The sequence below is a fragment of the Pan paniscus genome, chromosome 14, assembly GCF_029289425.2.
Source record: "Pan paniscus chromosome 14, NHGRI_mPanPan1-v2.0_pri, whole genome shotgun sequence".
NCBI lineage: Eukaryota > Metazoa > Chordata > Mammalia > Primates > Hominidae > Pan > Pan paniscus.
Window position 1 is genome coordinate 99,973,309 of NC_073263.2, and position 27,217 is coordinate 100,000,525.

Below are 27,217 nucleotides of genomic sequence, written 5' to 3' on the forward strand. Positions count from 1 at the left end.
ATAGAAATTCTAAAAAATCTTCTTTGCACTATAAGGTAGATAAGAGAATTCAGTAAGTTTATGACCTGGTATGACACAACAGAAGGCAATGCACCCAAAGATGCTGATGAGATTTGGGCTACAGTGGTGGGATCATGGGTAATTTCTGTGTCTTCCAAAAATTCTACAAGATTGTCTTCAGAATACAACAAAGGGTGAGAACGGGGTCCCCTCATGACCACAATTCCCTCAACCATTTTACAACAGACTCCAAATCACAGGTCCAGGAGAGATGGCTGAGGATGTCTTTGACCAGGCTTATCTCAAACGTTCCAATCTAGAGCTCCTCTTTTCAGGCATTTGAAATACTTGGCATCTCTCCCAGAGAACAAATGGTTACATAAGGTCCTCCCAAAAGCACACATTAGCCACGGAGCCTAAGACTCAACTATCAAGAAATACAAATGACTAAATCACAGGATGAGTTGATGTCACACAAAAGAATCCAAACATTAATTCCAGCTGAGACAGGCTCTGAAAATGCTTCAGAGGAGAGGCGGCTCTCATTTTTCCTACAGCCATCCACTGAAACAACATGTTTGGAGCAAAACTGGCAGGAAGTCTAAGCCATGGCCACCGTGGTTTTGGCAGCCATCGGGGTGAACGCTCAGTGGGAGCTTCAGGAGCAGGGAAGGAAGAAGTGGGTACCACAGCCAAGCCTGCAGAGAGATGATAAGCACCTGAAGAGGCAGCTCATCTGAGGACAGAGGAGGAAAGAGGGCACTCCTCATCACAGACAAAGGAAAGAGAGCACCAACTCGGCCTCCCCCATGCATCACTGCAAAGTAAAGTTTTAAACACAACACAGACATCAGGTAGCTACAGACCCGCCCGAGGGTAAATAGGGTCAACCCCAGCCACGATGCCCAGTGAGCACGTAAAATGTGCTGCGTCTGAATGGAGATGTGCTAAGTGTAAAATACACATCAACTCCAAAGACGGTCCCTCCAAAAATGTAAAATATCTTACTGATGATTGTTGGTATTAATGTTGAAATAATACTTTGGATCTGGCAGGTTAAAAAATGTATTGTTGAAACTAATTTCACTTCTTTTTGCTTTTTAAAAATATGGCCACTAGAAAATGTAAAATTCTCTTTTTGTTTGGTTTTTAGAGACAGGGTCTCACTCTGTTGCCCAGCCTGGAGTGCAAAGGTGATCATAGCCATAGCTGCGAACTCCTCAGCTCGAGCAATTCTGCAGCCTCAGCCTCCCAAGTAGCTAGGGCCACAGGTACAAGCCACCATGCCTAGCTAAATTTTTTTTTTTGGTAGAGACAGGGTCTTGCTATTTTGCCCAGGCTGGTCTCAAACTCTTGGCCTCAAGCGATCCTCCTGCCTGGGCCTCCCAAAGCATTGGGATTACGGGCATGAGCCACCACATCCAGCAGAAAACATACAATTCTGTGTGTGGCCCCCGCTGTACTTCTACTGGCCAGCACTGGTACAGATCAACTTGCCTTAACAACTGAAAGAAGAGGAACAGAGAGATAGGGGCCTGGGAATGGGAAACGTGGATCAGTTCAACACATACAAGCCACACACACTGTGCCCTGGAGCTGCCCTGGGGAAATCAAGTCACGTATATAAACAAACAGTTCACAACAATTTCAGGCAATTCTGGACAATGTGGAAAGTATTGGTTTTAAAAGTAATACTACAAAAGCAGAGAGCAAAACGCCCAACAAGACAGTAACAATCCTACCCGTTTCTGGTTTTGTTCTATTTGTTTTATTATAAAGCTCTTTCTAATGGGAAATAAATGCCTCTAGAATGAGGTATGTGATGCTAAGTTTGAGAAATCAAAAAGTTTGTGTTCAGGCAAAAGATGGGTGACTTTTTAATTCTATTTTCCTTTATTCCTATATTGTTTTTAGTATCAAAGGAGGGAGGGATCGTCCTTCAATTGCCTCAAAATTGAAGGCAGCCAAGTAGATCATTTTTATTTTCTAGCAACTTAAAAAGTTGAAATGTCTTACTAAGAAACCCGAGTTCAGAAGCATAAACGTGAAGTATCAGAACTGTGGTTTTCTCCTGCTGTCCCCACGTAGAGGGGCTCTTCACAGGACAGTAGGCAGCCCCTTCAATCACTTCCAAATAGCAAAAGGGACTTCACGTGTGCAAAACTTTATGTACTGTCAGGTGGGACGCAGTCTCAGGAAAGACCCGGAAATCCCCCTCATGATCACAGAGGCTCAGCCGGCTTTGGGAGGCGTCAGCCTGGACACCTGAAGATGAACTGTCAAGGCGGCAGCACGCCTGGTCCTCCTGGGGGTGTGGAGGACAGCCCAGTGACAAAATCACCCTCAGGTCACACAGAGCGGCTGCCCAGCACACATCCACTGCCTCCAAACGCCTGCACTTGTGCCAGATGGCAGTCAGGAGGGGCTTGGTTCCCATGGATACTCCTACAACAAGTTGGGAGGGGGCAGGGAGGGCAAAACTGTCACCCCACTGAGTCCTCACCCACAATGTGTTCAACAGGTGAGGCCACTGGGCAGGGACAAAAGCTCCCTACAGGCTGGCACAGATGAACCCCTACCAAGGAGGCTTCCAGACATGACACACACAGCTAAGACAGCGAACACACCTGCGCCCGCTCCCGCTGAGTTGACCACACCAAAGCTGCTGTCATTTCTCACACTTGACTTTAAAGCCGAAAACCAGATAGACAGTTACACACATCTGGCTAAGAACGATCATTCTCTGGCCAATAATTAAGCTGCATTATTAAGAGGAAACAGGTATTTCACCACCACCCTGTATTTATGTGGCAAAAGCTACAAATGGACTAAGTCCTGTGGGCTTTTCCAGTAGTTTCCAGATTCAGATCCTTCATTCACATTGATTTCTAGAATTCAGAACAAAGTCTCCTCTAATTCAACTCTGTCTAACCTGAGGCCTGCAAGATAACAGGAACAGACAGGCCAAGAATCAAGTACCAAACTCATCAACTGAGTCCCAGCCCAAGTGCAGGTCTCTCCTTCCCCAGCCCAGAGGGGCCCTGGGTAGTTACCTCTGGAGCCGCTGCACGAGCTGGGCCACCATGGTGTCGGAGATGCCAGGGCACGCCTCCTCCGCTAGGTAGATGGCCCCTCGCAGCTCTTCAATGGACCCCAAGTTCCCTCCGCACGCCTGGCTCTTCTCCTTCAACTGAAAACACACGAACAGGAAGAATGGCATGAAGCACACCAGCTGCAAAACTGGGAAGCATGCTGTTCAAGGAACAACACGGCGTGTGGACCACGACACTACCCCAGCCCCAGGGTGTCCGGGAAAAGCTCTGGCTCAGGCTCCAGGCCACTCAAATTCCTTTTTTTTTTTTTTTTTTTTTTGAGACAGAGTCTGGCTTTGTTGCTCAGGCTGGAGTACAGTGGCGTGATCTCAGCTCACTGCAACCTCCGCCTCCTGGGTTCCAGCGATTCTCCTGCCTCAGCCTCCCGAGTAGCTGGGATTACAGGCCCCTGCCTCCACGCCCAGCTAGTTTTTGTATTTTTAATAGAGACAGGATTTCACCATGTTGGCCAGGCTGGTCTTGAACTCCTGACCTCAAGTGATCCGCCCGCCTCGGCCTCTCAAAGTGTTGGGATTACAGGCGTGAGCCACTGCGCCCGGCCCAGGTTCCTTTTGAAGAAAGGTGATTCAAATGCTCTGAGAGCAGTTATGTATACACAGGGCAATCGTCAGACCATAATCATTACTGTTCGAGGCCAGAACAGAGACAACTAGCTCTATGTGCCTTTCCCAAGTCTCACCGTGATGGACTGTCCTCTCTGTGCTCTTTTCCTATTTCAACCATAACCTTGTACCAGAAAAGCAATTTCAAAGCCTATCGTAAGTTATTCTGATCTCAACACTGCTTACTTCCTAATGTTAATGGGTTGGTTCTTAAACTCCAGCAAACTGCCTTTGTGATCCAGAGTAGTGTCAAAATATTCGATTTCATGTAAATAAGTGGCAGCCTTAAATTCTGGGAATCTCCAGTGTCCTTCCTGGCACCTCTACTCCCAAGAGAAATCACAACAGTGCCTTCGGACACTTCCCTCAGTTGAAGGTCAACTCCAAGTCTCTCTCTGGAGGCCCAAAAACGTGAACTGTGAAAATAAGAGCTGTTCAAGTCAAGATACAGCATGGCTCAGAACTCAACAGAAGAGGCTCTTTGTGATGGACACCGCCTCCTCTTCAGGGAAGAAAGAAACATCTCAGGCGACATTCAGCTTGGTTTTCAGGTTGCTGAACACATGCTGTCATTTCCAAACCCAGCCCTGCCCTAAGAGCAACAGCTTCTCTCTTCGCTACTGAAGGGGCAGGCAGGAACTAGAAGGGTCTGACCTTGGAGGGCCAGTGGGTGCGGAGAGCATTTGTTCCTGAAGTTCTTGCTGTCACAGGGCCACGCCGCCGGCCCCGAGGCGGCCACTCGTGTTTGTCTAGGACTCCCAATCACTTGACAGTATTTACAAGTCCCGAGAGGGTCAGCTACAATCCAGCACTCTCCCTCCTGCCCATGCCCCGCCCCTAAGTCTCAAAGAAGGAGCAAAGGCGGCAGAAGGGCCGCCCTGGGAGAGGGCCTGTCCCCTCGCCGTGTGGAACGTGCTGGACCCATCACTGACTTCAGGGAGCAACCTGACCTGTGCTCCCTGAAGGAAAGCAGGGACGCCAACGCCCGTCTCCTCAATGTCCTCATCTGTAAGCATGGGGATATAATCCTTCTATTGGGCTTCTACAAGTATTGTATGAAATAATACACAATAAACACTCTGAACTCTAGGGTAGCAAATATCATTCTTAAAAGTACATTGGGAAAGATGCCTGTGAGTTTAGCAATTGGTTAGCTGGAAAATCCAGGATATGACGGCGTTTAGGATATGTCCTGAATAATTATGTCAAAGTTGCTTCATGGGTCCAGTAAAAAAATAAACAGCCTCAGGTGAATGAAAAAGTCCATGCACTTTCCCTAACTGCCTGACTGACCCTATTCCAGCGGCCAATGGCAGGGCCGCAGGAGCACAGCCTGGAAATCCCACGGGGCCAACTCCCATGGGAGAAAATGAAGCGCAGGATGGCGCTCAACCCGGACATCCTAGTTAGGAAGAACACAGGTGCCCAGAACCATGAGCCAGGGCTGAAGCCAGACATCATCCAGCAGGGCCTCCGCGTGCCCTGTGGCTTCCCTGACACCAGCGGGCTCGGCTACTTCCCACTTGAAGCTGCAGGTGAGGCCTCGGGCTCTGGCCACAGCCCTGCTCCCACCGGGCCCTGAACTTGCCAGGTCAGAGGCCCTCAGACAAACCCTCCAGGGCACCTGCTGGGCAGGGCAACAGGTGAAGGCTCATTGGAGGGCTGGGAAGAGGCACTGGCAGGACCGTGGCTGGCCAGGCACGGCCCACGGCCGGGGGTCCCCCGCTGCGTGACGCAGGCACAGGGGAGGAGAATGAGCTCCTATGACACTTCCTCTCCTGAGCACCTCCCCTTCAAGGACCAGGACCCCTAAACACAGCCGCAGTGGAAAACTGCCCAAAGAGGGGAGATCCCCACGCAAACAGATGCGTGTGTGGCCCACAGTGAGTACCTCAAAGGCAGCCTCAGCCAGGAAGGGGCACAACAAGAAAAGAGGGGACTTCCAACTTATTTTCAAATCTGCTATTAACCAGATGCAGAACAATCTTTGTTCTTATAAAGCCTACTTTTGAAAATCTCTCAAAACACGGCTACGGAAGCACTTTCCTCTGGGAGGGAGAGGCTGAGCAGGGAGTGGACGCGGGGAGGCCCAGCTGGGAGCACAGCACTGCTGAGCAGAGGAGGGACTTCAGTGAAACATGTGGCTCAGGGGAAACCGGAGGACTCCAGGGCAGCCAACGTCTCCTTAGAAGAAAGAATCTACTTTTCACATGGCCAGAAATTGGTCTGAGGCAAAGAGAGCAGGCTGTACACAATGAGATTTGCTAAAAAGCAGGGCAACAGGTGACACAGGGTCTCGGGCTGGGTCACTGTCATCCAGTCTACACATTCCAGGCTGCGGCGGAGTGGGCATCACCCAGGACAGTGGGAGGCGCAAGGTGGTGCCTTGGGACGCTGACAGCCTTTGGGAAGGCACCATGCAGGCTTTCCGAGCCTTTGCCAGCTTGTCTTAATGTCCCCAACTCTTAACTGGCAACATCACCACTGAAATGTGTCCAGCTTCTCCTTCCCCCTCCCCTCCCACTCTGAAAAGGCCAGCCAGGTACCTACCTCTGCAAACAGAGGAGAAATAATTGTAGATAAACACTGAGAGAAAGGCCTCTTTGGGATGTCTTTCATCTTGGGGGAGAGGAAAAAAAGGTCATCAGAAACAGTTGACGTTCACATTGGCAATAATGCAATAAACCTCCCACCTGGACTATGGAAGCGCAGGAGTTGCCTCTACACTTCATGCTGAGGAAACACCCTCTGCGCACCATAACATCTGAAGAAGACTATTGGCTGCCTCTCACTAGACTTCAAAGTTTCATCTGCAGTGACATGCAAAACCCACGCACGGGGAAACCAGCATCTGGGTTCCATGTGGAAGGGGACTCTGTGTGGGCACAGGCGGTGAACTGCCTCGTCTTGCTATCTATGCAGAAGTGCTTTACTGGTTGGGTGTGGTGGCTCATGCCTGTCATTCCAACACTTTGGGAAGCCGAGGCAGGAGGATCACTTGAGCCCAAGAGTTTGAGACCAGCTTGGGCAAACACAGTGAGACCATGTTTCTATTTAAAAAAAAAAAAAAAAAGTTTTAAATAAACTGGGCATGGTGTCACATATGCCTGCAATCCCAGTTACTCAGGAGGCTGAGGTGGGAGGATCACTTGAGCCCAGGAGTTTGAAGCTACAGTGAGCTCTGATGGCACCACTGCACTCCAGCCTGGGCGACAGTCTCAAAAAAAAAAAAAAAAGAGAGACTGAGAGAGAAAAGTACTTTACTAATGAAACCCTGGAAACAGAAATCAGGTCAAGATTGGCCATTCCAGTTGCTGTCTAGGACAGAGACCGAGTTTCTACTTTTGCAACCTCTATTTGGACATTTAACACCTGTTCACTTATCAAAGCGGGACTTGTAGGATCAACAGGGGACAGCCACTGGCCCACCCTGCCTGAAAGAAACTACACCACTATGCTTTACAAGACCCTAAATATATGGCCTTTCATAAATTTAACAGGCATAAAACCAATTAATCAAAATTGTTTTACATAAATATCAAAAGCAATGCATTTACTTATAAGGTCCTTAAAACTCAGTCACAAAATTATGATATGTACGTAAGTAACCGCAACATGCACAACAGTCTCTCAAAGACAGCTATGAAGTCATTTCACAGGTCACCCCCAAACCCCATGACATTGCCACATTAGGACATCCTAACTCAACAGCAGGGCTGCAGAGAGCAGAATAGAGCGGCACAAAACAGACCAGAGGCCAGACTCCCTGGTGTGAACACCTGGATCATCAGACAGAACTAAAGCTCTTCATCTGTCCATCCCCTAGCAACAAAATTCCAGGACAGCTGCCACAAAGGACCCCACCCGCACCCACAGCAAGCTTCACACACAAGTGCCTCCAAAACAGTGCAGACTGAGGTCAGCGTGGCCCTTCTGGAGTGAGCAGACGTACCTTATTTCTGTCCAAGTCCGATGGCTGAAGAGCTCCATTCTCGAGATTCTTGGGATCTTTTTCTCGGATTGTGAAGATCCAGTCCCCAGAATCACTGCCCCCCGAGGCTTGGCCATCTGTTTCCCTTAACACAGAAATGCAGGAAATCCCATCAGTGCTCACACACCTGCTCTGGGGGCGCTGGGACGTTCAGGGGGAGGCCGCCTGGGGACCTCCGAACCCACACCCACCAGCCCCAAGTCCCCACCCATCACACCCTTGTCCAGTCCCTCTGGGATTTCCCAAAGACCCCCCCCCCCCCGCCTCCTCCCTCACAGAGAAGAGACCATCGGGAGGTGGTTCCACAACTCCCTGGCGTGCCAGTGTGTGCATGCCCACCCTCCTCCTCCCGGAGAACACCTCCCCCACCCCCCTGGGAGCCCATCTCTGGGACATCAGCTTCTCTCTGCTGGGCTCCTCCTCTCACCAGGGAAGCAGATGTCCCTGTGTTGGGTGTGGTGGCTCATGCCTGTCATTCCAACACTTTGGCCTCACCTTGGCCATCTCTCAGCCCTGGTTCTGGGATTCACACTCACTGCCTCTATTTGGTACCCTCCACTCGCTCCAAAGCCCACCCGTGTCCCTCCGAGCGCTCCCTCCCCCATCATGAGATGATGGTGTGCTGATCACTCCCTGTCCTGTATGGGCCTCCTGCTGATCATCCCCTGATTCCTGTGGCCCCACTGAGCCTGCACCTCCTCCCGCCCCTCGGCCATACCTCTCCCCTCTCACTCACAGGCGGAGCCTCACCCTCACACCTAGGGGCCAGCCTCACTCCCCGACATGCCCCGACTGACACCCTTTTTTCTCTCGGCTCAAGTGACCTCCACAGAGCAGTGGCCCCTAAGCCCGCTTCACCTGCCCAGCTTTCTCACCTGAACTCCACACCTCGGTGCCACTTCACACTGGACGTCTCCTCCTGGACAACTCAGACTCACACACGGTTCAACCCACACTCGGCTTCCCGCACCACACATCACAACACCTGGTGCCACGCTGCCCCAGCCTGGAACATCAGCTTCCCTCCTTCACCCAAATCCACCGCCGCGTCCTGGCTCTCCAAACCTCTCTCCAGTCTCTTTCTCTTGTCATCCCTGTTGCTACCCCAGCAATCTCCCAATGGCAGTACCTCAAGAACTTCTGGGGGCAGTGGTCTCAACCTTGGCTTTAAACTGGAATCACCTAGAGACCCTGAAAAACCACTTAGGGTCTCATCCCCGGAAATCCTCATTCAACTGGCCTGGCACATGGACCTGCACTGTGGGCCAACTTTAACTTCTGCCAAGGCATGCACGAGAACAGACGAGTCCCACGCTCGGACTTCCAGACACAAGTCTGCCCGACCACCTCCCCCAGCCCTCCCCACACAAATGGCTCCAGCCCCACTCCGCCTCTTAAGCCAAGGGAATTCCTAGATGCCAAACTTGACAGCAGTTCTCAGTAAGCCACTCCTGGTACAGAAGCTTCTACCAGACACAATACAGAATCACAAACATGTGCATTTCTGGCCTTTCAGACATCCATGTAAAGCAGTTTCACCTGATCAGGGTTTTACGAACAGGAAGTTTAATGGAAAACAGAACAGAACAGAACGAAACAAAACAGAATGAAACAGCCAGGTCCAGTTCCCCACGCACAGCTCTACCACAAGAGTTCACTCGCAGAAACTCCACCAGCAACGTCAAGAGGCTAAACAACTCCCAAACAGGCCCAGGCTGTGTCTAACACAACGATTGCCACCAATCTGGATTGTCTAAAAAAAAAAAACTCAACAGAAAACAAAACCCACACCAAACAGTGACAAAGACCAGTGGATCCCTCCCACACGCACGCTTGGGTCGCTCGGGGGCCGACTTACGCATCGGAATCCTCGGAGCTCGAGTCGTCATGGCTCTGCTCGGCCTTCCATCTCTTGTACCTGTCAATGAGCTCGGTCAAGTAGGAAGTTTTCTTTGCATTGCGTAGTATAAACTTGTGCTTCAATAACTCCTTAGCAGTGGGTCTCTGGAAAAACACGCACAACAATTAAAGTATGAGATGAAGTTCTTGGTCCTACCCCCAAAGGACAGACTTCTGCCTCAAAATGTCAACCGCCACACTGACACCTGATGGCTGGACTCTCTACTCCACAGCTCTTCTCACTGCGACTCACCCAAAGACGAGTCGCTCAGGACCTACGCCTGAGCTCTGGGTGCTATGGTGGGCAGGGCACTGCCTTTCCAAGGATGTCCCTAATAAATACATTTTCACAGAAAACTCTGCACAGAGCTTCACAGGGATCATTTAAGAGAGCTTAAATGATCTGGTCGGGCGCAGTGGCTCACGCCTGTAATCCCAGCACTTTCGGAGGCCGAGGCGGGCGGATCACGAGGTCAGGAGATCGAGACCACCCTGGCTAACATGGTGAAACCCCGTCTTTACTAAAAATACAAAAAAAATTAGCCAGGCCTGGTGGCGGGCGCCTGTAGTTCCAGCTACTCAGGAGGCTGAGGCAGGAGAATGGCGTGAACCCAGGAGGCAGAGCTTGCAGGGAGCCGAGATCGCGGCACTGTACTCCAGCCTGGGCGACAGAGCAAGACTCTGTCTCAAAAAAAAAAAAAAAAAAAAAAAAAAAAAAAAGCTTATCTCCTAGTTTATAAAATACTTTATGACAAATGCTGACAAAATATATGTTCTGTGTTGTTTAACTTTTTTTTTTTTTTTTTTTGAGACGGTTTTGCTCTTGTTGCCCAGGCTGGAGTGCAGTGGCACGATTTCGGCTCACTACAACCTCGCCTCCCCAGTTCAAACGATTCTCCTGCCTCAGCCTCCTGGGTAGCTGGGATTACAGGCCTGCACCACCACGCCAAGCTAATTTTTTGTATTTTTAGTAGAAACGGGATTTCACCATGTTGGCCAGGCTGGTCTTGAACTCCTGACCTCAGGTGATGCACCTGCCTCGGCCTCCCAAAGTGCTGGGATTACAGATGTGAGCCACCGTGCTGGGCCGCTTTGTTAACTTTCTGTATTAATGTTTGGCCACATCCAACCATATAACAGAAATGTCAATTTGGAATTATCTCAGAGAAACTGGAAAGGAGCCAGGAGATGCCCTTTTTCCTGTCTGCTGAAAGAGCAACTGGATGCGCTTCACCACCAACTTTCCCGGTTTAGAAGGGCTATTTCCCAGGTCCCTCCCTCCCTTCCCTTGTGATTGGGCTGAGGACTTCACCCATGCCCTGGGCTCAGCATGGCCATTGCAAGCAGCACCTGGTCAGCTGCCTGCCTTGAGGATGGCGATAGTGACAGGGAATGTGCTTCCCAAGGAAACCAGCATGGCCCAAATGGGAACAGACAGCAGGAACACCCAAACACCGAGTCAAACCGAGTTCCCACTCACTCCAAATTACAAAAGCTTGATTACAAGAGCCAAGCATGTTTTCAGATTCAAACGCATGAGAAACATGGATCACCTCAAGTATTCTCCCTCCCTGTCCATCCAAGGGGGAAACCCCAACTACCCCGGAGGTGCTCATATTCTCGCCTCTCAGCCAGCTCCTCGGTAGCTGTGGGGTGGAGCTCTGTGTGCTGGGGCATAAGCCCATACGGGACACATGTTTTGTATGGGAAGACATGCCTGCACGCATCTCCACTGGTGCTGGTGCATGGTGGCTGCAAGAAACATCATCGTGTAATAAAATGCAGAGCATCGTGGCGTGCAGGACAAGCCCCACCACCACCCGATGCTGATGTAGTCATCAAACACTGGTGTGGTGGTCTCAGCCTGCATCTCCTTAGACGTACTTAGAAAATGTTGCATTCCCCATTTAATTCCTTTACCAGAACTGGCATATTAGGAAACCATGGTGCTCTTGTAAAAGTAACCACCCATTTTTACATAAGAGTTAAGAAAAGGGGGGCTCAGCTTGGCCTTCAGCTAACTCTGCTGGAAAACTCAGAAACAAAACAAGGACATATGGCGCTACCTCCAACACCAACACACACACACTACTTTCAAAGAAATGTCCTAATTCAGACAGAAAATGAGGCAAAGCCACACAGTCGTTACTGCTGTATGGCTCTGCCAGAGTCTATTAAACCTAAAAAGAGAAAGTAGGCAGGAAGGGGAGGGGAAGAAGCAAAGAGGGTGGCTTGGTTGTATTTTCTAATCTTTTGTTTCCTAACACATGCCACCTGGAAAGTGAAAACATTTACTTTAAAGACATATTTAGCCATTTGTTTCCAGCTAACCTTTGCCATTATTAAAAACAGTGTAACAGTTTATGGCCTGATCTTCTATAAATATTAAACATTTATGATTCCACATTTAATATTAAGGAGAATATTCTTCAGATTCAATGAAGTATGAGATGGCAGAAATCTAAAAGAAAATAAGGAGATTTTTAATACTTAAAAATTAAAATGTATTTGCAAACCAAAGAAGTCAATCATACTTATTTAGAAAAAGAAAAATGAATAATACCAGAAAGACAGCTGAAAAGAGCGATTAAAGCAATCCCAACAGGATGTATCTCAACCAAGTCAAGCCACACATGAAGAGGTACACTGTGATCCCTGGGAAACTTACAAAGCTCGGCTCCTTATTCAAACAGGCCTCCACAAACTCCTTGAGGGGTTTACTGTAGTTTCCTTCCAACGTCGGTGGGTTGTTCTTTGGAATGAGGAATAAAACTTTCATGGGGTGCAGCTCGGAATGAGGTGGTTCCCCTCTTGCAAGTTCAATAGCTGTTATGCCCAGGGACCAGATGTCTGCCTGCAACAACAAAAGCATCTTTACAAACACCAAGCAGGAATCAATTCCAATACACAGTATTTAGGGAGAAAATGGTAACATGCCTCAATACTTCTGAGGTTTTGAAAAAGGTATTTTTAACTGATATTTAAAAACATAAGCCCTCGCTGTAATTTCAAAAGAGACAACAACAGGAGAAACTGTAATATGCCAAATGCTTTCTGCCTCTACATGGAGATGGCTTATCAATTCACCCCTACTACGCCTCCTGCTGGATGCATTCGGCATTCCCCGTGGAGTCCTGGGGGCCAGCAGGACTGGTAATAGAGGTGAGCAGAGAGGAGGAGTCCGGAGTGGGTGTACGCTCGCGAGTCACCCCCTCCAGCAGTGCTTAGAACTTAGGGCACAGCTCTGAGGTCGAGAGTGGGCACCTTGGTCTCAAGAGACCTGGGTTGAAATGCCAGTTCTACAGTCAAAGTCCTGTGACGTTAGATGAAAGAGCTAACCTCTGAGTCTTGTTTCTCTCATCTGTAGAATGGAGGTGGAAGAGGAGGAGGTGGCCATGCAAGGTGCCTTACCAGGGGCCCAGAACTTAAAAAAGTTTATTATGAAAATGTTCAAACATACAAAGAACTGAGAAATATTAATATAATGCATCCTCATCTACCTATTGCATGAATTTAGTAATTAACATTTTGCCATACGAGCTTTGTCCATGTGTTCCCCGAGTATATTTTAAAATCAATCAGTCGTCATGACATTTTCCCCCGAGTACTTCCGTGTGCCAATATACAGGCTTTTTACTACCTATCAGTGCCTGAAATTAACACGAATTCCTTAATGTCATGTATAATTAAATGTTCTCAGCTGTTCAAAAACAGTCATTCCATGGTTGGTTTATCTGAATCAGGATCCAAAGTCCACGGGGTACAACTGACTGCCAGGTCGCTAAGGCTCTTTCAGCCTACAACAGTCCTCTCCCCAGTCTCCCCAGGGACATCAACTTAAAGAAACAGGTCCCAAATTCGGGATTTGTCTGGTGGTTTCTTGTTGATGTCATTTACTGTGTCTCTCTAGTGTCTGCATTTTCTGCCGAATGTCCCAGAGGAGACATCTGCAGAAGCCGTGTGGCCCCACTAGGACATCTCAGGTCCAGCTGCCCCACCTCCTTCTGCCCAGCACAGGCCTGTGGCACAACCAAGCAGTTAGGCAAAGGAATGAATTCCTTGAACGTGTCATGTCAATGAGAAGAGCCAGGCCATCCTAAGAGGAACTTGACAGCTGATGAGACATTGACAGCATGTGACACCAACCCCCAAACAGGACAGAAGCCGACAATGAGGCAGGACATAGTCCTATATGGGCTGGTGAAAGACGAATGGGGACTGGGGTAGAGAACACGCCTGAGTCTGGTACAGCTTTCCTGCTGTTCTCACTGTGCACTGGAATCCATCATTATTCCAAGAACTTCAGTGAGAATCGAATACATCTCTCACACTCACTCTACAGCAAGGAAATGCATAGGCTGAAGCATCGTTGTGGCTGCAGGGTGCTTTAACTATCCAGAGGATACACTTACCATGTTCCTGCAGCCTTAGTGAGTACCAGAAATCCCTACTGGAAGCCCCCGAGCCCAGCAGTCCATGGGAATGATGCCTACAGCATATTCTATTTCCTTATTCTCAGTGAAGATGAAAAGCTGCCAGCAAGTCTTGTTCTAAATTCTTTCTACTAAATCTTGTACTAAAGGGGTCAGTCTAGAAGAGCTGATGTTGGAAGTAATACTATTTTCCTTCCCTCTACAACTTGGACTCTGCTTTATCTTGCATTGCATTATCTTAAAAATCAGCAGAAATGCAATTGATCCCAGTCTCTTGCCCCTAGGAGCAGGGAAGCAGGTGCATGGGAGCACAGGGTGGGCAAGCACCCAGAAATGTGGCAGCGGCAGGAGGACAGGAGTGAGCAGGCACAAGGAGGGAGGACCGAGGAGGGGAGAGGCAAGAACAGAGGCGGCAATTGTGACTCTCGTGTGGCAGCGGTTCTCCACACCAACAGGTGGCTCTCAAGTTTGTGTGATTCCACATCTGTCTGCTTCCCCCAGGCCTCTCAGATTTCATTACAGCTACTGCTGTTTTCAAGGCATGCTGTCTCCTGGCCACACAGACCCAGAGCCTTCTCATTTGTAAAGGTACATAATAGTTATATGAATTTTTTCTGGTACAAATATACAGTGTGTAACAATCAAATCCGGGTAGCTGGGATCCCCCTCACCTCAAACACGGCTCATTCCTTTGTGTTGGGATATTCCGAATCTTCTCTTCCGGCTATTTGAAACACAACAAATTATTAACTATGGACACCCTATTGTGCTACTGAACATGATCTCTGACGGACGCACCTCCAGACCTCCAAGCACCTCTCAACCAGCTAAACACACTCGGTGACTGGCAGGCAGGCCCTGGCAGAAGCCGATCTCTGCTGAGAGTACGTCGGTGATGCGCTTGCCTTGATTTTACTCAGAGGCCCAAGGACTTGCTTTCAGGTTCAGGGACAGACAATAAGCAGGCGGCAGCCAGCACCGAGGAGCGAACGCCTGCTTGCGAACGCCTGCTTCTGCACGCCAGTGTGCACCACGGGAAGTTCACTGAGAAAACCCCTGCCGGCCCCATCTGAACGCAACCCACATACCACTCTCCTGGCTTCCAAGGAGGGCAGCCGGTACAGCACCATCAAGAACAAACATGGGGGCCAGGAGCGGTGGCTCACGCCTGTAATCCCACCACTTTGGGAGGCTGACGCAGGCAGATCACTTGAAGCCAGGAGTTCGAGACCAGCCCGGCCAACATGGCGAAACCCCATCTCTACTAAAAATACAAAAATCAGCCGGGCATGGTGGGCTGCACCTGTAGTTCCAGCTACTTGGGAGGCTGAGGCAGGAGAATCATTTGAACCTGGGAGGAAGAAGTTGCAGTGAGCGAGATCATAAGTCTGGGTGACAGAGCAAGACCCTGCATCCCCCCCCAAAAAAAAAGGCGGCGGGGGGAGGACATCCTACTAGGTAGCCATGCCAGGGGCACGAGGGTCACCCAGCTCCTTAGGATCCCCTCTTTGGACCCTCCTAAATCCAGCTGCAACCCAGGGTGTATGGTTCCTGGGCTCTCAGCACCCTGCGTCCCCTCTACCCCTCCTAACTTTGGATTAGTCTAAAGGGATCTCTTCTCCCCAGGACTTCTGTAGGGGGCTCCCACGTGGTCTTCCTGCCTGCTGGCTCTCCCACCAGACATCTAACTATGAGTAATTTGGAATCCTGGACTGGCATGTGAATCAATGGCAAGAAATTTGGCATATAAATCGAAAGCCACAAAAATATCCAAACTTGTTAAAACCAATTACTTCGATTCCTAGGCATCTCTACTACATTTTAAATTTGGAAAATGGTATGGGCTGCCCAAAATATTCAACAGCAGCATTACTTATGTTCAACCTCAGAAGAATGATTAAGTTGCTATGGCACATTAACTTAATGAAGTAGGATGTACTCAACAATGTGTTGATAGGGAAACTCATAAATATAATTGAGTTTGTCTATTACTGCTTCCAGGAAAAATGACAGCAGATCAAGAACTTGTGTCTGAGGTTTTTTTGTGTCTTTTGGCGGGGAGGGGACTCACTCTGTCACCCAGGTTCAAGCCATCCTCCCACCTCAGCCTCCTGGATAGCTGGGACTATAGGGCATATCACCATGCCCAGCTAATTTTTAAATTTTTTGTAGATGTGGGAGTCGGGGGGCAAGGGGGGTCTTGCTTTGTTGCCCAGGTTGGTCTTGAACTCCTGGCCTCAAGCTGTCCTCCCGCCAGGGACTCCCAAAGTGCTGGGATTATAGGCGTGAGCCACTGTGCCTGGCCTATGTCTGAGTTTTAAAGTAAACTTTATGTGGGGAGCAGGCAGTCATCTTCCAAAGCAATTAAAATGAGGTGGAAGGAGAGACCCGTTTGGGGCCATTTGGGACAGATATGAAATTAGACATTAAGACACTGCTCACAGAGAAAACAAACAGTGGTTTCTAATATAAGCTCCAGTCAAAAGCTGCAAATGCACACATTAACCGCGAACGAATCTTCTCCTGGGGCATGCTCCTGAGTGACCACCCTGAGTTCTCTGTTACTGATGGTTCTGGACTCTCCTCGACATTGGGAGATGTGGGGATCTATGCAACAGCATCCTACATCTTCACAATATCACGTCAAATAAAGTACGCTGGCTACACATCTGAAGATACAATTTAAGTGATTTTAATTATATAGAGAAAATAATTCTAGAAGAAACCAATCAACTCTATAATCAAGAAGAAAATCAGGGATAACCCTAAGTCACAGCTGTAATCAATCAAAACAAAATCTCATTTGATATAAGCTTATTACTTAAGCAGATACAATCATTAGGAACACACTTGTAACTGGCATCTAGAGGCGTATGTGATGTTTATGACCATTAAGAGCAACACGAGGTTGACCAAAGTGGCCCAACATTACTCATGCAAAAATAAAGCCTGCTGTCTCCTGGTTCACATTCTTCCCTGGCCCTCAGGGCTCATCCTCCCAGCCAGGCCTGTGGGCAATTCCTGAGCCGTAGGCAGGAGCAGGGAGTCCATGGGCTCAGTGCCCAGTGACAGGAAGGGCTGGTACGCAGTGCAGCAGACAGGCTGGCTGCCTGGGTTCTGGCAGCCCATCGGCTCATCCCACCACGCTTTCACTCATCTTCAACAATGCTATTTTTTTCCATCAATGCATCACCAGTTTCCACTTTTCACCATGGTTACACTGCAAACCAAGCACAAGCCATTCGCTAACATACCATCGTAATAATCTTACAAGGAAAAAGGGAGATGAAAGTTCTTCAGCCCAAGACCTTTCTCTAGTGTTGAAACCGGAGGCTTCTTCGCAGTGAGCAGAGGTATCTCCCTTAGCACCATCTCCAAAGGATGGGGACTCCTTCAAACAAACCAAACTTCCCCAAATCACCTTAAAACAGTAGTAGTGAAGGTTCTTATGACATATGGGCAATCAGGACTTAGTAATGTCATGCTTAGGTTAAGAACTGAGATTGACATAAGATTCCCTTTGTATGCAAAGACCTTCAGCAACACCTGAGCAGCCCAGACAAGATAAGGGGGCACAGCTACTGCCAGAGGTGACAATGCTCAAAAAGGTTCCAAACATATACAGGAAACGGAGGTTTGTATTCCCTTTAGTTCAGTGAGATGAAGAAGCTAGTGAGGCAGGTGAAGTCCATCACTTCTCCCAACCCACCCTTCCTTTGACAATCTGCGTGTGAACCTAAGTGTGACTTGGGCACGTGCCTTCATAACTACCATACAGAACCCTGTCCCCAATAGCTGGAAGGTCTTTCCTTACCTGCAGTGCACAGACTAGGAGGGGAAATGTCTACAAGTCATGCAAGAGAGAATGGAGGGAAAGCTGGGAAGCAGCTGAGTGAGCCATGAGACCAGAGCGGCCTCCAGTGTACCCTGAAGAGCACTGGCTGCCCGGCAGGCAAGCCAGCCACTGGAGGGACACATACAGGGCAGCCAGGAAGAGCGCCCTTATCAGGCCCTGCTTGCGACAAGAGCTGCCAGTCCAGAGCCACGCCCAGTGGGAAACAAAGGAAATCTCAGCCCTAAGGCCCCAGCGTGAAACCCCACTTCTGAGAACTTTGAGACTCAGACACAGACGTGACCCTCATCGGCCCTCACCACACGCCTCCCGGGTCCACAAACCTGGAAAGTCAATTTCACATCAACGTAAGAGTTTGCTCATGATTTCCAGTTCAGAGTTGTTGGATAGTATCCAAGCAAGTAAAGTAACTTCTGACACAAGTCAGAGTAAAGGTAAAAACGGATCAAAAATGTGACACATTTTCTCATACTATCTCCTTCCCGACCAAGTGTGCACTCCCCAGAAGACGGAGACCATACTCTAATCCACCCCACAATACTGCAACACCTACTGATCAGATCAGAGCCTCCTGATGGTTTATTTTTTTTATTTTTTTGAGACAGGGTCTTGCTCTGTCGTTCAGGCTGGAGTGCAGTACACCATGCCTAGCTAATTTTAGTATTTTTAGTAGAAAGGGGGTTTCACCACGTTAGCCAGGCTGGTCTCAAACTCCCAGCCTCAGCTTCCCAAAGTGCTGGGATTACAGGCGCTCGTGAGCCACCACGCCTGGCCAGAGCCTCCTGATGTTGAAAGAGCCTGGAGAAGAAGGCGGCCAAGCTGTGACATTCTGATGCCACCTCCAGCAAACGCCCAGGGAGGACTTGCCCGTCAAGGAAGGTGGGTGCGGATGGCTCAGGCAGACAGGACAGCTCTCGAATAAAGGTTCTCATGTGAGCAGTGATGATGCAACCAAGAGCGGAAGATCTTCACATGGCCCTGTCTCCTTTTATCCACGGCACTTTGCATGATCTGAAATTGCTTATTTATTGTTTCTTCTACTTCAGGAGAGGAGGGAGTGTGCTGTCTTGCTCACAGTTGTATTCACAGTGCAGTTACTCAGTACAAATTTGTGAATGAATGGCACCAGCTTCATTTTCTTCCTTTGAAGGCACTTAATTTTTTAATAAGTTTGTAATACACCTTTTTTCCTCTGGAAAAGATTCTGACATATGTAATCATCTCTATTCATTCATTTTGCTTGGTACCAGGCAACCTCTTTGACTTATGGGTTCACATCATTCTTGACCTTGGGTAAGTTTTAAATCTTTAAACATTCTTCTCTTATATTTATTCTGGAGTTTTCTTTCAAAACACCAATTAAAGCTGTGCACTGATTCTTTCAAAACTCTTTTAAACCTCTCTCAGCTTGCGTCTCAACTAGAACGCCATCCCGCCAGGGCCCAACCCTGAAATGGCCGCACGCTGAGGTGCCCATGCCTTCTGCCCCGCCACTCTCTAGGGATATTTGTCACCTAAGGCAGGTAACTCACTAAAACGGTGACTACAACACAGCACGCTTGCTCCTAAAGTGCTGTTAATTCTTCCTGTTTACTGTCAGTCTCCCCCATATGAATTTAAGACATACAGGAGAAGAGACTTTTGTTCTTGTCTACTCCAGTATTACTGGAATCTAGAAAAATGTGCCTACACAGAATGGGTTAAATGAAAGAATATGAAATAAATACAATAATGAAAGAGAGAGAAAGAGAGAAGGAAGGGGAGGAAGGAAAGGGAGAGGAAAGGAAGGAGGGAGGAGGGAGGGCAGGAGGGAGGGAGGAGGAAGGAAAGGGAGAGGAAAGGAAGGAAGGAGGGAGGAGGGAGGGAAGGAGGGAGGGAGGAAAGGAGGGAGGGAAGGAGGGAGGAAAGGGAGAGGAAAGGAAGGAGGGAGGGAGGAGGGAGGGAGGAGGGAGGGAAGGAGGGAGGGAGGAGGGAGGGAAGGAGGGAGGGAGGAGGGAGGGAGGAAAGGGAGAGGAAAGGAAGGAGGGAGGGAGGGAAGGAGGGAGGGAGGAGGGAGGGAGGAAAGGAGGGAGGGAAGGAGGAAAGGAGGGAGGGAGGAAAGGAAGGAGGAAGGAGGGAGGAAGGGAGGAAAGGAGGGAGGAAGGGAGGAGAGGAGGGAGGAAAGGAGGGAGGAGGGAGGGAGGAGGGAGGGAGGAAAGGAAGGAGGAAAGGAGGGAGGAAAGGAGGGAGGAGGGAGGAGGGAGGAGGGAGGGAGGAGGGAGGAGGGAGGGAGGAAAGGAGGGAGGGAGGAAAGGAGGGAGGGAGGGAGGAAAGGAGGGAGGGAGGAAAGGAGGGAGGGAGGGAGGAAAGGAGGGAGGGAGGAGGGAGGGAGGGAGGGAGGAAAGGAAAGGAGGGAGGGAGGGAGGAAGGAAAGGGAGAGGAAAGGAAGGAGGGAGGGAGGAGGGAGGGAGGGAAGGAGGGAGGGAGAAAAGGAAAGGAGGGAGGGAGGGAGGAAGGAAAGGGAGAGGAAAGGAAGGAGGGAGGGAGGAGGGAGGGAGGGAAGGAGGGAGGGAGAAAAGGAAAGGAGGGAGGGAGGGAGGAAAGGAAGGAGGGAGGGAGGAGGAAGGAAAGGGAGAGGAAAGGAAGGAGGGAGGGAGGAAAGGAGGGAGGGAGGGAGGAAAGGAGGGAGGGAGGGAGGAAAGGAGGGAGGGAGGAAAGGAGGGAGGGAGGGAGGAAAGGAGGGAGGGAGGGAGGAAAGGAGGGAGGGAGGAAAGGAGGGAGGGAGGGAGGAAAGGAGGGAGGGAGGGAGGAAAGGAGGGAGGGAGGGAGGAAAGGAAGGAGGGAGAGAGGGAAATCTAAAATCAGAGTCCTCAGTCACATGGTAGATCAGCTAATTTACTACAAAGAATGAGAAGAGAATAATCGAGGTGGTGTCATCCAGTGAGTTAAGAAACATGGGTTCTAGTCTCAGCCTTGCCAAAATCTACACAGATGAACTCGGATAAATGGGCTCAGCTTAAAATAAAGAGAATGGACTAAACATGTAAGTTCCTGGTCGAGTCCCAAAATTACATGACCCCAGGAAAAGGGTCAACAGCCAAAGTGGCTGCAGATGAGAAGCAGCCAAGGCAGTGTCCCTCCCACATGGGGTAGAGACACTCCCAGGCAAGGGCACACACCCAAGACCAGCCAGGTCTGCTGTGTGGATATGTGGGGGGTGGGGGAACCCACCAGTCACTCACCAGCCAGTGGCTGTCAAGGCCATCATAGTGCTCAGAAAAGTCACAGCCACCGCTACCACTCAACAGTGAGACGGGCTCACTCCTCCCATGGTGGAACCAGGTACGCCTGCAACTTGAGCTACAACCTGGATGCTTTCTAACAGTCTATAGCTTGCAACGGTGACCTGGGTCTGCAGGGAAACTCACCTGGTGCTTCCTGTACTATGTTTAACAAGGTGGGAAGTCTACTGGGTACTGGGAAGATTTCTATTTAAAAGCAGCAGCAAGGTTCGGCCTATATGCATATCTGAGTTAGGTATTTGTTTGCTCAGAAAGTTGGAGCCCAGGAAAGCCAATTCTCCGTGGATCATGTGGCCTTTTAACTGCGTACAGGGTCCTAAGAAGAGCAGACTGTGGGAACTGAAGTTAAACCAGAGCCCCAGGAGGCAAAGTCCCGGGACTTTTTGTCCCATCTAACAGAGTTCACAAAAGTGGAGGGCAACAGAGAAAAAGAATATGAGAAAAATTAGGAGAGCGTCCCTAACACAGGACAAGTAAAAAACAGTGGGAAGAAAGGGTTAGGGTTTCATCACATGTTGACAAGGACAGGCTGGGAACGAGAATCCTCAGAACTAAAAATAATAGGAAGACCCTGCAGCAGTCACTCAAAGCACTGTTCTTCCTCCATTCTCACGCTTCCGTGGACTCCCTCCCTTTCTCTTGTGGGAGCCCCTTTCTCTACAGGCCCCTTCAAGGTTGCAGATTCCACACACTTGCACTTTGACCCCCAGCTGTGCCCAGACAGCAGGTGGAGCCCCTCTGCAACTGCACACGCCTCCACCCCTCACCACCATGGCCCTTCAGTTCCTCCCACCCCCCTCCGAACCTGCTCCATCCTGTGTCCCCACTGCCACCAAACAAACATAGCCTGAGTTAAAAACCTCGATCATGGTGGGCTGGATCAGCACAGGGTATTAAATGATACAGCAGGAGACAGAGGAGAAAACTGTTCATAACCAAGGTTGAAGAATTACCTTTATGACCTACCTCAAGGTACCAGCTTCGTTCCAACTTAGAAAAGCTACCAGGCTAAAGAACAAAAGGCGGGAGCCCTCCAGGCCTCGTGAGGCACGGCGCCGCCCTCACCCTCCCCTCACCTTCGAGTCATAGGCCGACTGTTTGATGACCTCGGGTGCCATCCAGAACGGGGTGCCCACGAAGGTGTTCCTTTTGATCTGGGTGTCCGTCAGCTGGCCAGCCACGCCAAAGTCCGCCAGCTTCACCTCGCCATGCTCAGACAGCAGGACGTTGGCCGCTGCAAAAGAAAGCCAAGGGGGCCCTGGGCGGTGTGGACTTACAACTCCGTGCACTGCCACAAGCGCGTCTTCTCCCTGGCTAGGTGGCGAACCCACCGAGAACAGGCACCGGGGCTACGCTTTTTGTCAGACCCCCTCAAAGCCAGCCCAGCCCAGGCAAGGCAAATCTGCAGGACAAATGGGTGCCAGCACCTTCCCTTGAGAAGTCTTCAGGGCAACCCCACCACCACCTTCAGTATTTCAAAGGAATGAAAACGGATGTCCTCTTACCTTTAATGTCTCTGTGGATTTTCTTCTCTGAATGGAGATAATCGAGTCCTTTCAGTATTTCTCTTAATATAGTAGCGATCTGGGTTTCATCTAATGGGCCAGGTTCTAACTAAGAAGAGAAAAAAATTCTTAAAGTTACTTAAATGATTATCTTATGAAAAGTTTGAGATAAAACAGAAACACTATCCATGTTAATGGACAAGGGTAATTAAAACCTGAAATCTTCTTCACTTAAAACACATGATTTTGCCCTAACAATTACAGTCCACTGAGGGACCCTTAAAAAAACAAAGGGCCCGAGAAAACGGCTTTGCTGAATGAAGCCAAGCCAGCGGAGAAGCAAAGAGGAGCCAATGAGGAAGCCCGCGGCCCCGCCTGCGCCTGCAGCTGACCACAGGGCGACCCCCTGGCCATGGCAGGGGCGGGGCGCAGGCTGAGCCAATGAGGAAGCCCGCGGCCCCACCTGCGCCTGCAGCTGACCACAGGGCGACCCCTCTGGCCATGGCAGGGGCGGGGCGCAGGCTGAGCCAATGAGGAAGCCCACCACCCGGCCTGCGCCTGCAGCTGACCACAGGGTGCCCCTCTGGCCATGGCAGGGGCGGGGCGCAGGCTGAGCCAATGAGGAAGCCCACCACCCGGCCTGCGCCTGCAGCTGACCACAGGGTGCCCCTCTGGCCATGGCAGGGGCGGGTTACAGGCTGGGGATTTCACTCCAGGAAACGAACAGCCAAGAGACAGAGCAGCCGGGATCTGTCCTAACATATGTGGTTCCCTTACCAGAAGGCTCACCCGTGGTACCCAAAAACACCCAGGAAAGAAGGCCTAGGAGCCAGGCGCCTCTGAGGATATCCTTGTATTAGAATTTTTTAAATCTGCAGTTAAAGCTCCCCAACTTGGGGGAATGCGGCTGAAAGAGCTTAAATCCTAATAGTTTGGGATTTGTTATATAATAGATATTATATAATAAAAATAACTATTATATTATCCCTAAGATAATAATTACCTCTGAAAGCTTTTATTCTCAGAAACTCAAAATAATTGTTCCTATTGACTCCTTTATATCGACAACTATATCAGATGAAAGGAAGAAATGTCAGGTATCCACATCTCCATTTAAAAGGAAAGGAAAACCAGGATAACAAAGGCTCACTTCAAACCAGACGGGAAGCCCCCCCTCCCCCCGCCCCCTGCAGAGTGGGGCAGTCAGTCACAAACAGTAATTCCACAGATGACAGCAGCAAAGCCACCAGCACTCCCCGGGACCACGGAAACGGAGCTAGACAGAGGGCAGACGTCTAATCGATGCAGGTAGGGTTCCCCCAAATCATGGTCCCCCATTCTTGGTTTTCAGACTTGACAGTGAATGTCTTCACAGCCCACACCCACACATTTTAGCCAACAGGAAGATACAATCTGGGGCCTTTCACTTAGTTTTAAAAAGATAAGAAATGTGCTTTAAGCCAAAGGGGATGAAAACTAGGGCGCTCCTCCACAGGAAGCATCCGACTCAGGTGTGCACATCTCTGGGACAGAGCCCGACAGTCCTTGCGTGCCTCAGCTCCTTCACATCCTGTTCCACATCCGGAAGTACTTGTGGGGTGCAGTGTGGGGGCAACCAAGACAGCCCTTGTCACCGAAACCACAGCCTGACTCATACCTGGCCCTGCTTTCCGGCCCACGGGTGAGCTGTGCTGCCTTGGCTCGCAGGCCTGCCCTGGTCTACACAGCAATCCCAGGGTCAGGGCCACTCTCAGAGGTGGCCTCTCCTCACACACTGGCCTCGCTGGGACTCTGGCCTGCCTGGCAGCAGACACACCTGGAATCCAGCCACCCCTGGCCTTCTCCACCCAGGACCGAGGTGCAGAGAATGCACTTGTCGCTTTTAGTTTGACCGCACACATCCGCTCAGAGAAGGTCAAAATGCCCGTCTCCATCGCCTGCCAGAAATTGTCCCAAATTCCAATTAAGATATTGTCCAAAAGTTACCTCAGACTAAGGCATTACGTACGCCACAGACTCTGTTCCCCAGAACGTAGTTTTTCCCAGTTACCTGAACAAAAGTCTTATTTACAAGAAATGCATATCAAAACTACTATTCTAAAGAACACAATCGGGAAAACTATGCCTTAAGTTAGCTTTCTCCAAATCTATTTTTCAGTGTTCATAGAATGTAGAAATTTTAATTTTCAAAATGAGGAACACAGACTTTTCTCATCACCTGGGTGGACAGTGGGGAGGAGGATAGAGATGCCGGAGTGTTTGCTTTTGTTCATAATGCTGGAGTGCAGGAAAATCCAGTCGACCAAAGATCAAAGTCATTTTAGAGGCCAGGTGCGGTGGCTCACGCCTGTAATCCCAGCACTTTGGGAGGCCGAGGCGGGTGGATCACCTTGAGGTTGGGAGTTCGAGACCAGCCTGGCCAACATGGTGAAACCCCATCTCTACTAAAAACACAGAAAAATTAGCCAGGCATGATGGCACATGCTTGTAATCCCAGCTACTTGGGAGGCTGAGGCAGGAGAATTGCTTGAACCCAGGAGGCAGAGGTTGCAATGAGCCAAGATCGCACCATTGCACTGCAGCCTGGGTGACAGAGCAAGATTCCGTCTCAAAAAAAAAAGTCACATTAGAGTCGGGTCCCATCTCCCATCTCCTCCTTCACCAAGTCTGTGCCCAAGCCGACAATCAATACCTGTGGTTAGATCTGGACTTAACCACCTCCCTTCCATTACCAAGTCTCCCAAAAGCAACGGCAGAGCGGCCTGCTGTCATTCCCAAAGGGCGCTAAGAGGAAGAGGGGAGGAACACTCATGGAAAATCCTCCCCTGGATAATTAAGGGCTGGCTCTGTGATGACTATCTGCATGGTTCTGCCCTTTTAAATCTGCCCTGAACACCATCCATCATTGACTTATATGCCCATGGGGAATGAGGAGGAAGGGGAGAAAAAGAGATAAAACTCTCCTTACTTGGGGGAAATCCTTTCTGCGTCAAAATCCACTATAAAGGGTATTCGGCTGCTGTCTACCCCCCAGAGTACCTCATGAGCAGCTAGGACCAGGCCAAGCTCTCCAAGTCAGCAGCTGGCGTTCGCCATCGCGACCATGCTCTCCATCATTCAGGCACTACCAGACTCTTCAAATAGGACCCAGGAAAAAAACCTAGACCACATCCCACCTCTGTGTGACTTCTAACTCCCCCTCCCCGAGCCTGTCCTCCCCTGCTTCGAAGCTCTGTAACAGGGACTATCGGCCGGGCACTCAGCCACAACAAGAAACCACATTTCCCAGACTCTGAGCAGCAGCCTGTGGTCAGGTGACTAAGACCTCGCCAGTGGGTCAGACAGGAGCAAATGTGCCCCATGCCCCTGCTTGGTCTTGGCCCTGAAGCACTGGCAGTGGGAGAGGACAATGGCTGAAGACCAAGGGAAGCCTGGGGCTCCAGATGCTGAAGCCACCCACCAGCACAGACCGTGACGGTATGGACCAGAGCCACTGACCCCATGTGCGGGGGAGAAATAAATATCTATCTTTTGTGAGACACTGTTTTCGAGCTGCTATGACGGCAACTTGGCCTAAACATTAATGAATATGCCATCTCATTTCTTAAAACCCATGTCGTGTACTCATTTTTTAAGTCCGTCAAACACCTCTGCCTAAGTGACTGGTTTATGTAGCATAGTCCCTTTGTAATTAGATTCCAAGGTTGTCCCTCAGATTCTCTGGCAACACTGGCTGAGCTTTTAATCAGCTAAAACCTTCTGGTCTCAGGCCCTCTGTGGCTCATCCTCACTCCAGCTCCCCCATTCACCTCCCTCGCCTGCATTGTTTTCCTTGTAAGGAAGGAACCTTCTAACAAACGGTGTAATTGACAGACCTCCCCACCAGAACTCCCCGAGAGCAGGACTTTCCGCTGCTGTGTCCAACGGCAATAATCCCCAATGGCCAGAGCAGCCCCTGACACGCGGGAGGCACACAACTCTATGCTGAATGAAAAATGGTTTCCCTCCCCAGGCTACAAAGACGGACTGCATTTAAGTTAGGGTGTCTTGGACTGTGTGATACTTCTTATGCTCTTCTAAGTCAGGGCACCCTACAGGCAAGGTGGCTGGAACTTGAGAGATGACTGACTGGAGTAGTTTTCAAGCTATATTCCAAGAGCCTAGTGGCCTTGGGATCATATAGACACTTAATTTCCATTTACCATTTTATTTTAAATTTTTTTAAATCAACGGACTGAGCACACACTCAAATATGTGCATTCAAAATAAAATGTGTACCTATTTTCTATTTTATATTCATGGCTCTTAATAATACTGTCTCTAGTCTCCACCTGAAATCCCAAATTTGCATTTTTTGAAAGTTAAAAAGCACCTGGAGAGCGGAAAAGGTGGCTGCTAAGGGATGCACCCCTGCCAGCTGAGGGATGACCATGCCCAACAGCAGACCTGGGCTGGCCATCCACGGGTGACGTCTCAGCAACTCGCCCAAGCAGACCTGGGCTCATCCCAGCCTTCAAGTCCTAAAGCCTCTCTGCTTCGT

General features: G+C 49.7%; 1 protein-coding gene across 2 annotated transcripts in view; it reads right to left on the minus strand.

Annotated features, from left to right (window-relative positions):
- STK24 (serine/threonine kinase 24) overlaps positions 1 to 27,217 on the minus strand; it is a 129,944-nt gene that overhangs the window by 1,949 nt on the left and 100,778 nt on the right. For both annotated transcript variants that reach the window (XM_055096928.3, XM_055096927.3), the window contains exons 4-10: positions 22,678 to 22,786; positions 22,249 to 22,406; positions 12,274 to 12,459; positions 9,565 to 9,710; positions 7,668 to 7,791; positions 6,266 to 6,334; positions 3,054 to 3,190 (exon numbers count right to left, since the gene is read on the minus strand). In XM_055096928.3, coding sequence (XP_054952903.1) covers positions 3,054 to 3,190; positions 6,266 to 6,334; positions 7,668 to 7,791; positions 9,565 to 9,710; positions 12,274 to 12,459; positions 22,249 to 22,406; positions 22,678 to 22,786 — 929 coding nt within the window. The remainder of the gene's footprint in view (positions 1 to 3,053; positions 3,191 to 6,265; positions 6,335 to 7,667; positions 7,792 to 9,564; positions 9,711 to 12,273; positions 12,460 to 22,248; positions 22,407 to 22,677; positions 22,787 to 27,217) is intronic.